The 13,025-nt window shown below is 39.0% G+C and overlaps 1 protein-coding gene across 2 annotated transcripts in view; it reads right to left on the reverse strand.

Moving 5' to 3' along the window:
- Nucleotides 1-13,025, reverse strand: part of TRPC4AP (transient receptor potential cation channel subfamily C member 4 associated protein) — a 79,507-nt gene that overhangs the window by 49,694 nt on the left and 16,788 nt on the right. For both annotated transcript variants that reach the window (XM_039479241.2, XM_010342675.3), the window contains exon 4: nt 2,104-2,161. In XM_039479241.2, coding sequence (XP_039335175.1) covers nt 2,104-2,161 — 58 coding nt within the window. The remainder of the gene's footprint in view (nt 1-2,103; nt 2,162-13,025) is intronic.

The raw sequence follows: 13,025 nt of genomic DNA on the forward strand, positions 1-13,025 counted from the left end.
TTCTACTATCAGCAAACAAAGATACCTTTTTTTATCAGACTTATTAACTGTTTCATTTTTTTTATTGCTGTTATCTGTGTTGGGCAAATGGCTCTTAATGTTTGACCTATTACTAACTCTAATAAAGAACCTATTACTTCCTTGTGAGCAGGAACAGGAAAGTAGAATGAAAAGGAAGCTTCATTTTCCTGACCCCAAAACCAAGAGATGATGAAACTGACTATGAACCATGAACAAAGTGTTTTATTTGGCACTGCTTCCATTTTAAAAAACTGTTTCCATTCACTCCTAAGCTGCCAGGAATGCTCAAATGCTAGGCCTCCTTCTTAGATCCCAATGGGCTACCCTGCCACGCTAGCCTGACTAAGAAGGGTTGCCTCACATAATCCTGAGACAGTGTAAATGCCCTGCATCCCTCATGGCCACCTTTCAAACTACTGGGGCTCTGTGGTTTATTTATTTAACGCCTTCAAAGCAGGGTGGAACACTGCTCTCTCACTATTTCTAGACCGTATATCTCACTATTTCTAGATCCTCCATTTTTAAAAGGAATTGGGATTCACTCATTCATCAAGTATTATTCAGCATCTACTCTAGAGCAGATACAGCGGTGAAGGAAAAAAGTCTCAGCCCTTATGCAACCTATAAATCTAGTGGGAGGGAGAGAGACTAAATAAGTGCACCAACGAATAATTACATATGCTACTTGCTGTAAGGGTAGCTAGGGAACATGAAAGATCAAGTTAGACAGAATACACAGCTGAGACATTAAAAATGATTATGAATCGTCTTGACCACTACTGCACAAACAAATGAGGCCTTATATAGTATGTCCTGTTAATATTAAGGGTAACAAAAAAAAAAAAACCTTTTAAATTAAAAAATGCAAAGTTGGTAGGAGGGCGTTCACAAAACATTAACTAAAGTCATCTCTGGCTTTTAATGCCAGAGTAAAGTGCATTCACTTTTTATTTTAAATTAAATATTGAAGTCAGGCATAGTGACTCATGCCTGTAATCCCAGCACTTTGGAGGCTGAGGTGGGTGGATCACTTGAGGTCAGGAGTTTGAGACCAGCCTAGCCAACATCCCATCTCTACTCAAAAAAAAAAAAAAAAAAAAAAAAAAAAGTACCATGGACAAAGTTATTTTTGTTCCATAAAAAATAACAGAATATTACCCATATATCTACCACCCAGCCTAAGAAACAGTGCATACCAAAAACACGGACTTTTTACCATTCACACTCTAGTAAAGACTAAACTTTTTACAAAGAGCAGATATCACCTTTCTAACAAAAAATAGGTCTAAAAAAAATAAAACAGAGTGATCTTACCAGGTAATTCCTTACTCTCTCAGCGAGTTATATATAAGAAATAAGAATTTCCCGCCGGGCACGGTGGCTCACGCCTGTAATCCCAGCACTTTGGGAGGCCGAGGCGGGTGGATCACAAGGTCAACAAATCGAGACCATCCTGGTCAACATGGTGAAACCCCGTCTCTACTAAAAATACAAAAAATTAGCGGCACCGTCGGGCGTGGTGGCTCAAGCCTGTAATCCCAGTACTTTGGGAGGCCGAGGCGGGTGGATCACGAGGTCGAAAGATCGAGACCATCCTGGTCAACATGGTGAAACCCCGTCTCTACTCAAAATACAAAAAATTAGCTGGGCATGGTGGCGCGTGCCTGTAATCCCAGCTACTCAGGAGGCTGAGGCAGGAGAATTGCCTGAACCCAGGAGGCGGAGGTTGCGGTGAGCCGAGATCGCGCCATTGCACTCCAGCCTGGGTAACAAGAGTGAAACTCCGTCTTAAAAAAAAAAAAAAAAAAGAAATAAGAATTTCCCAAGGAAACATAGATGCTGGATCACAGGACTATCAAAAGTACAAAGACGTATTCTTTTAACCCAAATCTGAATTTCCATGCAGTACAGAATGAATAAAGACAGCTGCTTAGCTGGGGGTGGAGACAACACCTGTAGCTGAATGTAAGACATGTTCTCACTATTAAGAGTTAGGAAGGGAACGAAGAAGGCAACTGCTGGGAACTGCCACCATATCAGCAGGTTGGAAAATGAGGACCAGCAGCTAACAGGTATACTTACTTTTCAGTTTCTGTCCCCGGATAGAGATCGTAGGTCTCATAAGAATTTCTACAAGAAGCTATAAAATAAAATCAGATAAAATCTTCAAACTTAATTGAAAGCATAACTTACAAAGTGATCTTTGCCATAACCATTCATGGTCCATATATCTGTCACAGTATTACAAGATCCTTTTGTTCCAGTAGGCGGAAAGGTTCAGTAAAAGAACACTGCAGCAAGGTAGGAAACCCAGGTTCTAGTCCCAGCTTGGCCACCTACTTGCCATGTAAACTTAGGCACATCAATGCCCTTCTCTGGCCTCAGCTTTCTCATTTTTGAAAAGAAGTATTTTAGACTAAGTAATCTCTGGGATCTAATATGGTTTTAACTTCTGAAAAGCTGCAGAACATTATTACGTTTTGTTTAAAGAACATTTGTGTGTGAGAGTTTATTTCAAAAAGGTCTCAGAAGATACACCATAAATTGTTAACACCGATTTCTACAGGTCTGGGGGTTACATGCATATATTATTTTACATACTTTTAATACAACACAATTTTAAATAAACTGCTCAAAATAAGCATATATTTTAAAATTCATTCTATGGAGAGAAAGGGTCAATCCACTAGGATGATATAACAACTACAAATACGTATGTACCTAACAACAGAGCCCAAAAATAAAAAGCTGGCAGAAATGAAGGAAACAGATAATTAAAAAATAAAGTTGGACACTAATACTGTGCTTTCAATAACAGATAGACAACTAGGCAGATTAGTAAAGAAATGGAAGACTTGAACACAATGAACAAACTACATTCTAACAGGCATCTACAGAACACTCCATGCAGGAAGAACAGAATATACATTCTACTCAAGTGCACATGAACATTCTCTAGGACAGATCATATTTCAGGCCACTAAACAAGCCTCAATAAATTAAAAAAGACTGAAATCATATAAAGTATTTTGTTTGGCCATAATGGAATGAAATTAGAATTAGAAAGAAATTTGGGAAATTCATGAATTATGTGGATTTTTTTTTCTTTTTTTCTTGTTCTCATAGAACAACGATAAACTAGGCTACGTGGATAATTTTTTAAACCCATCCTAAATAACAATAATAGCCCAAAGAAGAAATCATAAGGGGAAATAGAAAGTATCCAAGATGGATAAAGATACCAAAATTCATGATGTAGCTAAGGGAGTGCTCATGGGGAAATTTATAGCTGTAAATGCCTATACTAAGATTATTGTTATTATTTTTGACACAGAGTCTTGCTCTGTTTCCCAGGCTAGAGTGCAATGGTACAATCTCAGCTCACTGCAACCTCTGCCTCCTGGGTTCAAGTGGTTCTTCTGCCTCAGTCTCCCGAGTAGCAGCAATTATAGGCACCCGCCACCAAACCTAGCTACTTTGTGTATTTTTAGTAGAGATGGGGTTTTGCCATGTTGGCCAGTGTAGTATCAAACTCCTGACCCCAGGTGATCCACCCACCTCGGCCTCCCAAAGTGTTGGGCCACCGGACCCAGCCAAAGAAAATTATTTCTAATCAACAACCTAATCTTCTACCTTAAGACACTAGAAAAAGAAGAGTAGACTAAATCCAAAGTAAGCAAAAGAGAGAGTAAGAGTTGAAACAGATGAAACAGAAAACAGAAAAAGAACAAAACCAAAGTTGGCTCTTTGAAAAGACTGGCAAACCCTTAGCTTGACTGACCAAGAACAAAGGAGAGAGGATACAGATTACTATATTCAGAAATAAAGGAGAGGGCATTATCACCAACCTTATGGCAACAAAAGTGATTACAAGGAACTACTACAAACCGTATGCCAACAAATTAGACAACCTAGATAAAATGGACACATTCCTAGAAAGACATAAAACTATAAAGACTGACTTAAGAAGAAACAGAGCCTGAGCATGGTTGTTCATGCCTGTAATCCCAACACTTTGGGCAGCTGAGACAGGAGGACTGCTTGAAGCCAGGAGATTGAGATGGCTCTGGCCAACAGAGCAAGACCCTATGTCTCTACAAATAATTATTTAGCTGGCTGTGGTGGTATGCCTACAGTGCCAGCTACTCAGAAGACTGAGGCAGGAGGATTGCTTGAGCCCAGAAGGTTGAGGCTGCAGTGAGCTATAATCATGCCAATACACTCCCGCCTGGGCGGCAGGGCGAGACTCCATGCCTTAAAAGAAAGAAGAAAGAAGAAAGAAGAAAGAAGAAAGAAGAAAGAAGGAGGAGGAGGAGGAGGAGGAGGAGGAGGAGGAGGAACAGAACACCTGAAGAGTCCTATAACAAGTAAAGAGACTGACTTAGTGACTTAACAACAACAACAACAACAAACTATCCATAAAGAAAAACCCTGGACATGATGGCTCAATTAGTGAACAATACAAAACATTTAAAGAATGACCAATTCTTCACCAACTCTTTCAAAAACAGAAGAGGAGGAAACATTTCCCAACTCACTGAGGCCAGTATTACCCTGATACCAAAACCAAACAAAGACATCACAAGAAAACTGCAGATGAGTATCTTTTATGAATATACACACAAAAGTCCTGAAAACCCTAGCAAACAAAATCCAAACACATATAAGGATTACTGTCCACACATGGTGACTTATGTCTGTAATACCAGCGCTTTGAGAGGTCAAGGCAGGAGGATTACTTGAGCCCAAGAGTTTAAGACCAGCCTGGGCAACACAGTGAGACCTTGTCTCTGCAAAAATTAAAACAAAAAAATTAGCCAGGCATGGTAGCATGCACCTGTAGTCCCAGCTAATCAGGAGGCTAAGATAGGAGGATCACTTGAGCCCAGGAGGTTGAGGCTACAGTGAGCTGTGATCACACCACTGCATTCCAGCCTGGGGGACAGAGAGACCCTGTCTCTCAAAAAACAAAACAAACAAACAAAAACCCAAAAAGGACTATACACCATGATGAAGTAGAAGCAGAATTTATCCCAGGAATGTAAGGTTGGTTCAACATATGAAAATCAATATAATAGACTGTATCAACAGAATAAAGGACAAAAGCCACATGGTCATCTCAGATGCAGAAAAAGCATTTGAAAAAAATCCAACACCCCTTCATGATAAAAAACAATCAACAAGGAACAGAGAGAAACTTCTTCAGCCTGATAAAGGGCTTTTATTTAAAAACGCACAGCTAACATCACGCTCAACAGTTAAAGCTAAATGCTTTCCGATTAAGATGAGGAAAAAGACAAACATGTCCACTCTAGCTACTTCAATTTAACATTGTACTGAGTGTTCTAACTAAGGAAATTAGGGAAACATAAAAAAGAAATTAAAGGCACCCAAATTGGAAAAGAGTAAGTAACATTAACTCTATTTGCAGATGTCACAATCTAAAATACAGAAAATTCCAAAGGAATCCACTAAAAAAAACCTAGAGCCAATAAACAAGAGTTCAGCAAGATTTCATTATACGTGATCAATATACATACATCAATTGTATTTCCATAATTGCAGCAACAAGCAAACCAAAACTGAAATTATGAAAACAATTCCACTTAAAAGAGCATCGAAAACGGTAAGACACTTAGAAATAAGTTTAACAAGTGCAAGACTTGCACCACAAAACATTTTTGAGAGAAATTAAAGACAACATAAAAAAAAAAAAATGGAAAGCTATCTTGTGGTTCATGGATCAGAAGATTTAATACTGTTAAGATAATACTCCCTAAACTGACCTACAGATTCAACACAATCACTATCAAAATCCTGGCTGGCTTCTTTGCAGAAATTGGCAAGCTGATCCTGAAATTCACATACAAATACAGGGATGCCTAACGGCCAAAACAAGCTTGATCTGTAAATACAAAAATAAACCCAAGTGTCTATGGTCAGTTGATTTTTAACAAGTTTGCCAAAACTAATCAATAGTGAAAAAGTAGTTTTTTCAAAAGTGGTGCTGTGACAAATGGATAGTTACATGCAAAAAAATGAAACTGGACCTCTCTGCTTCATATTATAAACAAAAATCAATGCAAATGCATCAAAGATCTAAAAGTAAGAGAAAAAATACAAAACTCTCAGGAGAACACATAGATAAATCTTTGTGACCTGGATTAGGAAATGGTTTCTTGACATACACCAATATCCAAGCAACAAAAGATAAAATGAACTTCATCAAAATTAAAGACTTTTGTGTTTCAAAGGACACCGTCAAGAGAGTAAGAAGACAGCTACTTAATGGGAGAAAATATTCACAAATTACATACCTTACAAGGAATTAGTATCCAGAAACTAATACAACTTCAACAATAAAAAGACAATCCAATCAAGAAATGGGCAAAGCAGGTGAACAGTCATTTTTCCAAAAGCCAATCTCCAAATGTCCAATAAACAGATGATCAACATTAGCCATCAGGGAAATGCAAATCAAAACCACAATGAGATATCTCTTCATACCCACTAGGATGGCTAATAAAAGACAGTAACTATTGGCAAAGATGTGGAGAAATTAGAACCTTCATAGGCTGCTAGTAGGCATGTAAAATGGTACAGCAGCTTCAGAAAGCAATCTGGCAGATCCTTAAAAATTAAACAGAGTTACCAGCAACTTTAGTCCTAGATATATACCAAGGGAAATTTTTATTTTTTGAGAGGGAGTCTTGCTCTGTCTCCAGGCTGGAGTGCAGTGGCACAATCTCGGCTCACTGCAACCTCCACCTCCTGGGTTCAAGTGATTCTTCCACCTCAGCCTCCTGAGTAGCTGGGACCACAGGCGCATGCCACCACACTTGGCTATTTTTTTTTTGGTATTTTTAGCAGAAACTTGTTTCACCATGTTGGTCAGGATGGTCTCGATCTCTTGACCTCATGATCTGCCTGCCTCGGCCTCCCAAAGTGCTGGAGTTACAGGCGTGAGCCACTGCGCCTTTTTAAATAAGGCAATCTAATAGGAAATGAAAACACATCCATATAAAAATTTATATGCCAATGTTCACAGTAGCATTAATCATTGCAGATTATTAATAACAGCCAAAAGTGGGAACAACCTAAATGTCCATCAACTGATGAATGGATAAACAAGATGTGATCTATACATAGAACAGCATATTTGATAATAAAAAGGAATGGAGTACTGATACATGTTATGACGTGGATTAATCTTGAGGATATTATGTTAAGTAAAAGGAGACAGTCACAAAAGACCACGTATTGTATGACTCCATTTATGTGAAATGTTCAGAATAATTAAATCTATAAAGATAGAAAACAGATTAGTGGTTGCCTAAGGATGAGGGAGGGAGACCTTGGGAGGAAATGGGGAGTAGCTAGTGAAGAATATGGTGTTTCTTTTTTGGAGTGATGAAAATGTTCTAAAATCAACTGTGGTGATAGTGATATAACTGACTATACTAAAAAACTGAATTATATCTTTTAAATTGGATCATTTAAACAATAAAAGCTATTATTTAAACAATAAAACACCTATTACTCAAAGAAGCTAGACATAAAAAGCCACATAGTGCATGATTCTGTTGATATGAAATATCCATAACAGGTAATACGGTTTGGCTCTGTGTCCGCACCCAAATCTCACCTTGAATTGTAATAATCTGCACGTGTCAAGGGTGGGGCCAGGTGGAGGTAACTGGATCATAGGGGAGGTTTCTCCCATGCTGTTCTGATGATAACAAGTGGTCTCATAAAATCCCATGGTTTTATAAGTGTCTGGCACTTCCCCTGCTTCCACTCACTGTGTTGTGCTGCCCTGTGAAGGTGCCTGCTTCTCCTTTGCTTTCAGCCATGACTGTGAGTTTCCTGAGGCCTCCCCAGCCATACGGAACTGTGAGTCAATTAAACCTCTCTCCTTTATAAACAACCCAGTCTTGTGTATTTCTTCATTGCAGCGAAAGAATGGACTGATGCAATAAGCCATATTATGGACATTATGGATATTTCATAATAGAGACATAAAACAGATTAATGGCTGCCAGAGCTGGGGAGATGGGGAGATGGGGAGTGACTGCTAATTGGTACAGGATTTCTTTCTGGCATGATAAAAACGTTCTGGTGATCACTGTACAACAATACTGATGCGTGGATAAGAGAGTTAACTTTACGATCTGTAAATTATATTTCAATAAAGCTGTTATTGCTGAGAAGGCAGGGTGGCTCGTGCCTAAAACCCCAGCTACTCAGGAAGGTGAGGCAGGAAGATCATTTACGGCCAGGAGTTCAAGACTGCCTGAGCAACACAGCAAGACCCCCATATCTCTAAACAAATATTTAAAAATTAGCCAAGTGTGGTGGCACGAGCCTGTAGTCCCAGCTACTCAGGAGACGGAGGCAGGAGGATCATAGAACCCAGGAGTTCAAAGCTGCAGTGAGTTAGGATTGTACCACTGTACTCCAGCCTGCGACAGAGTAAAACTCCATCTCCAAAATAATCGTTAACAATTTTTAAAAGCTGTTATTAAAAAAAAATTCTGTTAAACAAATTCTAGGTTCATATAAACAGCAAAAAATAAAGGTTAGAAAGGAATACTCCCAAATCTTAACAGTGGCTAACTTTTGGTGACAGATGACAAGACAGATTTTCACATTTTCCTTGACAAACACCTCTTCCTTTCAAAACGAGGACCTTCGTTTTCCAAAAAAGCCCATTTTCCACTTAAATATATTAAAGCATTTAAAAATAATCTATATGCTGAGAACACGATTAAGCCCATATGTTTAAAGACAATCCCCTATATACATATTTATTTTTTATTGTTGTTTAAATCAAGCTAGGAGCCATCCCACAACAAAAATGAAAAAATTCTTCCTCTATCCCTTTCTAACGAGCAATAGGCCAATACTTACGCAGCATGTCCAAGACACCTCAAGCCAAATGAAGAAAAGATTCCATAGCATTTTATAATTAAAAAGCCAGTAGGCAAATCTTTGAGACTAGAAAGTTTAGCTTGAGGGTCTGAGAAAGCCTCTGTTCATCTCAAACCAGCAACAAATCATTAGAAAGTAAATCCACATGCCACGAGATTGTTCCTGGCATGAATGTGACACTATAATTCAACATCCTGAATTAAGAGAGATGTGTTGTTTTCGCTTGAAGCAGATTAAAAATAAAAATCCTAAACCACTATACCACAGATTGTCAGTTCTCGAGTAGCACTAGGCTCAGCTTTCTGCTCATCATATTTAATGTTAACTCCACTTGTAGGAGGGAAAAGAAAGAAGTCTCATGACTTGGGGCAACAACAAAAGTTGCCCTGAATGTAAGCCTGCTTTGCTTTGTATAACAGAGACCTAAGGTCATCCTTAAGTGGAGTAATTATTATAGAGTTTACACAATTTTATAGCCTGCCCTTTTCATCATGAATTTTCCCATGTTATTATAACTTTAACATTATATTAACAACTTCACAAAATTCAACAAAATAGAATAACCATTACCTTCTCCCAGTAGACAGTCATTACAATGTTACACGTAACTGTGTTGGTACACAAATTTTTATTTCATTTTAACTTATGTCTTCAGGAGAGTCACAGAAATAGAAACAACAGGGCAAAATGAGTAGTAATTTTTAAAGCTCTGAAGTATATTACACAAATTCTTTCAGAGAGAGATCACATTCGTCCAAACAAGATGTAAAATGTTCAAGTGTATATAATGTATTTCAAATAAATTCACTTCAAATGGAAGAGAATGTCAACGAATAAAAGTTCCTGAATGCCAAGCAATGGCTTACAACTGGCCCACACCTACTGAAAAGCTAGAATAATTTTACCTACAAATCTAGATTTCCTACGACCTCTCAGGAAAACAGTCAATGGGAAAGGAAGAGTCATCTCCTCCATAAAAGCAGGCACACACTCCCTACTCCACCATAGTCCCCATACTCATTTAATTTATGCAGACGAGCTTGCTCTGGGTCTGCTTCACTTCACTTGGCTATGTACTTTGCATCTACTTTGTAAACTCTAAGATATCCTTTCCACAATCATGTTATGGATAGGGTCAGGTTGACAAGGAGTGATCCCACTGAGCTTTGGGCAGCATGGCCAAGAGAGGCTTACTTTGGGTTCTTGCTAATTAGCAGAAGAAATGATTAACTGTGTTTGGAAAATACTAGCAGCTTCAGGATGGCAGGAGTCCATAACAAATGCACCCAAACTGAAGGTTAGTGAGGTGGATAATGACTTAAGCAGGAGCTCACATTTATAAAATGACTGGGATTCCTGGAGAAGCTGCCCTAACACAAAGCAGGAGAAAAAAACCCCAAAAATCAAGAACAGTTGATCCAAACATGTCCTGAGATGGAATAGGCTCCTACTACAGAGAGCCACATTTCCACTGCAAATAGACACCAGGCTACAGACCTACATCAGTATTTTTCCTCCCATAAATACATCAGCTCTGAGTAGATTTCTTGATGTAACAATTCAAAAGTAAAGGGTCTCTTGAGCTGGCCAAGTAAGTAAATGCTCTAAGACCACCGACACTGCTGTGGAGAGGGAATAATGAGCAGTAGTTAAAGAAGAAAGGCTGTGGCTGATGACATGCAAGCAGATGTCACACTTAATCTTTACTTTAGTGGAAAACAGTATCTTTAAACAAAGGACACTTTAAAAATTGAAGTATAATGTGATACTGTAAAGAGTACAATGTTTTTTTGAGATGGGGTCTTGCTCTGCCACCCAGGCTGGAGTTCAGTGGTGTGATCTCACCTCAGTGCAGCCTCAACCTCCCGGGCTCAACCAATCCTCCCACGTCAGCACCACAAGCAGCTGGGACTACAGGTATGTGCTACCACAACTGGCTAATTTTTTGCATTTTTAGTAGAGATGGAGTTTTGCCATGCTGCCCAGGCTGATCTGGAATTCCTCAACTCAGGCAATCCACCTCTGCTTTGGCCTCCCAAAGTGCTGGGACTACAGGCATGAGTCACTGCATCTGGCTAAGAGAACAAATCACTCGTGTAGAGTTTTACACATTGAACACCATTTCTGTACAATCAACACACAGATCAAGATAAAGACTAACCACAATACCTGGAAATGTCTTCTCCCTCATGTTTGCTTCAGGTAATGGAGTTAAGGGCAAATATCTAAGGGACAAAAGTCAGATCCTAACCCTTCACTCATTACACCAAAATAAATTTCAAATTGTACAAAAATTTAAACATATACAATAAAAACTGTAAAATATTAGAAAGAAATAGACATGGTTTATATCCAATAGTGGGAAAGGCATGAACCAAAACTCTGAAGCCATCAAAGTAAAAGACTGATTAATCTGACAATCTAAAAATTAAACATTTCTAATTTAAAAGTGTCAGGCTGGGTACCATGGCTCATGCCTGTAATCCCAGCACTCAGGGAGGCCAAGGCAGGCAGATCGTGAGGTCAGGAGATAGAGACCATCCTGGCCAACATGGTGAAACCCTGTCTCTAGTATTAAAAAAAAAAAAAAATTAGTTGGGCATGGTGGCAAGCGCCTGTAGTCCCAGCTCCTTGGGAGGCTGAGGCAGAAGAATCGCTTGAACCCAGGAGGTGGAGGTTGCAGTGAGCCAAGATCACACCACTGCACTCCAGCCTGGTGACAGAGAGAGACACCATCTCAAAAGAAACAACAACAACAACAAAAAAAGGTCAAAATTTAATTCTCAAAATAGGAAAAAACCACAAATAACAAAGTCAAGAGCACTTACAAATTAAAAGGAAAAAGGACTAATAACCAAATAGAAAAAGATGTGTAAAACAGACAACTGGCAGAAAACTACTTACAAACACTAGAGAAAATATCCAGTCTCAGTGATAGAAGAATGAGTTTTAAAAACGATGCAGAAAATTTATAAAGAACTTTTACAACACAATATTCAAAAGAGATATATCTCAACTAAGACATTGAAAAAGGAGATAGACATTTCTCCAAGGAAGACATACAAATGACAAACTCAAGAAAAGATGGTCATCAGTGGTTATCAGGGAAATGCAAATCAAGGCCACAATGAGGTATCTCTTCACACTCACTAGAATGGCTATAATCATGACAGGGCTGGTGCAGTGGCTCATGCCTGTAATCCCAGAGCTTGGGAGGCCAAGGCTAGAGGACTGTTTGACCCCAGGAGCTTGAGACCAGTCTGGGCAACAAAGAGAGACCCCATCTCAGTATTTTTTTAAAAAATTTAGGTAACTTTTGCCGGGCGCGGTGGCTCAAGCCTGTAATCCCAGCACTTTGGGAGGCCGAGGCGGGTGGATCACAAGGTCGAGAGATAGAGACCATCCTGGTCAACATGGTGAAACCCCGTCTCTACTAAAAATACAAAAAAAATTAGCTGGGCATGGTGGCACGTGCCTGTAATCCCAGCTACTCAGGAGGCTGAGGCAGGAGAATTGCCTGAGCCCAGGAGGCGGAGGTTGCGGTGAGCCGAGATCGCGCCATTGCACTCCAGCCTGAGTAACAAAAGCGAAACTCCGTCTCAAAAAAAAAAAAAAAAAAAAATTTAGGTAACTTTTTAAATGACAGATAATAACAAGTGTTGAAAGGATACAGAAAAACTGAAACCTTCATACACTGCTGGTGGCAATGTAAAATGGTGTGGCCTCTTGGAAAACATTCTGACAGTTCCTCAAACAATTAAACGCAGAGTTACCCAAATGATCCAGCAACTCTACTCCTAGGTATGTATATGGCCAAGAGAAATGAAAACATGTCCACAAAGGATCTGTAGAAGAATGCTTATAGCACTGTTATTCATAACAGCAAAAAGGCAGCAGGAATCCAAATGTCCCTCAACAAATAAAAAATGTGGGATATCCACACAACGAAATATTGTTTGGCCATAAAAAGGAATGAATATTGATAATGCTACAATACGGATGAACCTAGAAATCATTATGCTAAGTGAAAAGAAGCCACTCACAAAAGACTACATATTATATAACTGAATTTA

The sequence above is a fragment of the Saimiri boliviensis genome, chromosome 9 (genome assembly GCF_048565385.1).
Source record: "Saimiri boliviensis isolate mSaiBol1 chromosome 9, mSaiBol1.pri, whole genome shotgun sequence".
NCBI classification, from domain to species: domain Eukaryota; kingdom Metazoa; phylum Chordata; class Mammalia; order Primates; family Cebidae; genus Saimiri; species Saimiri boliviensis.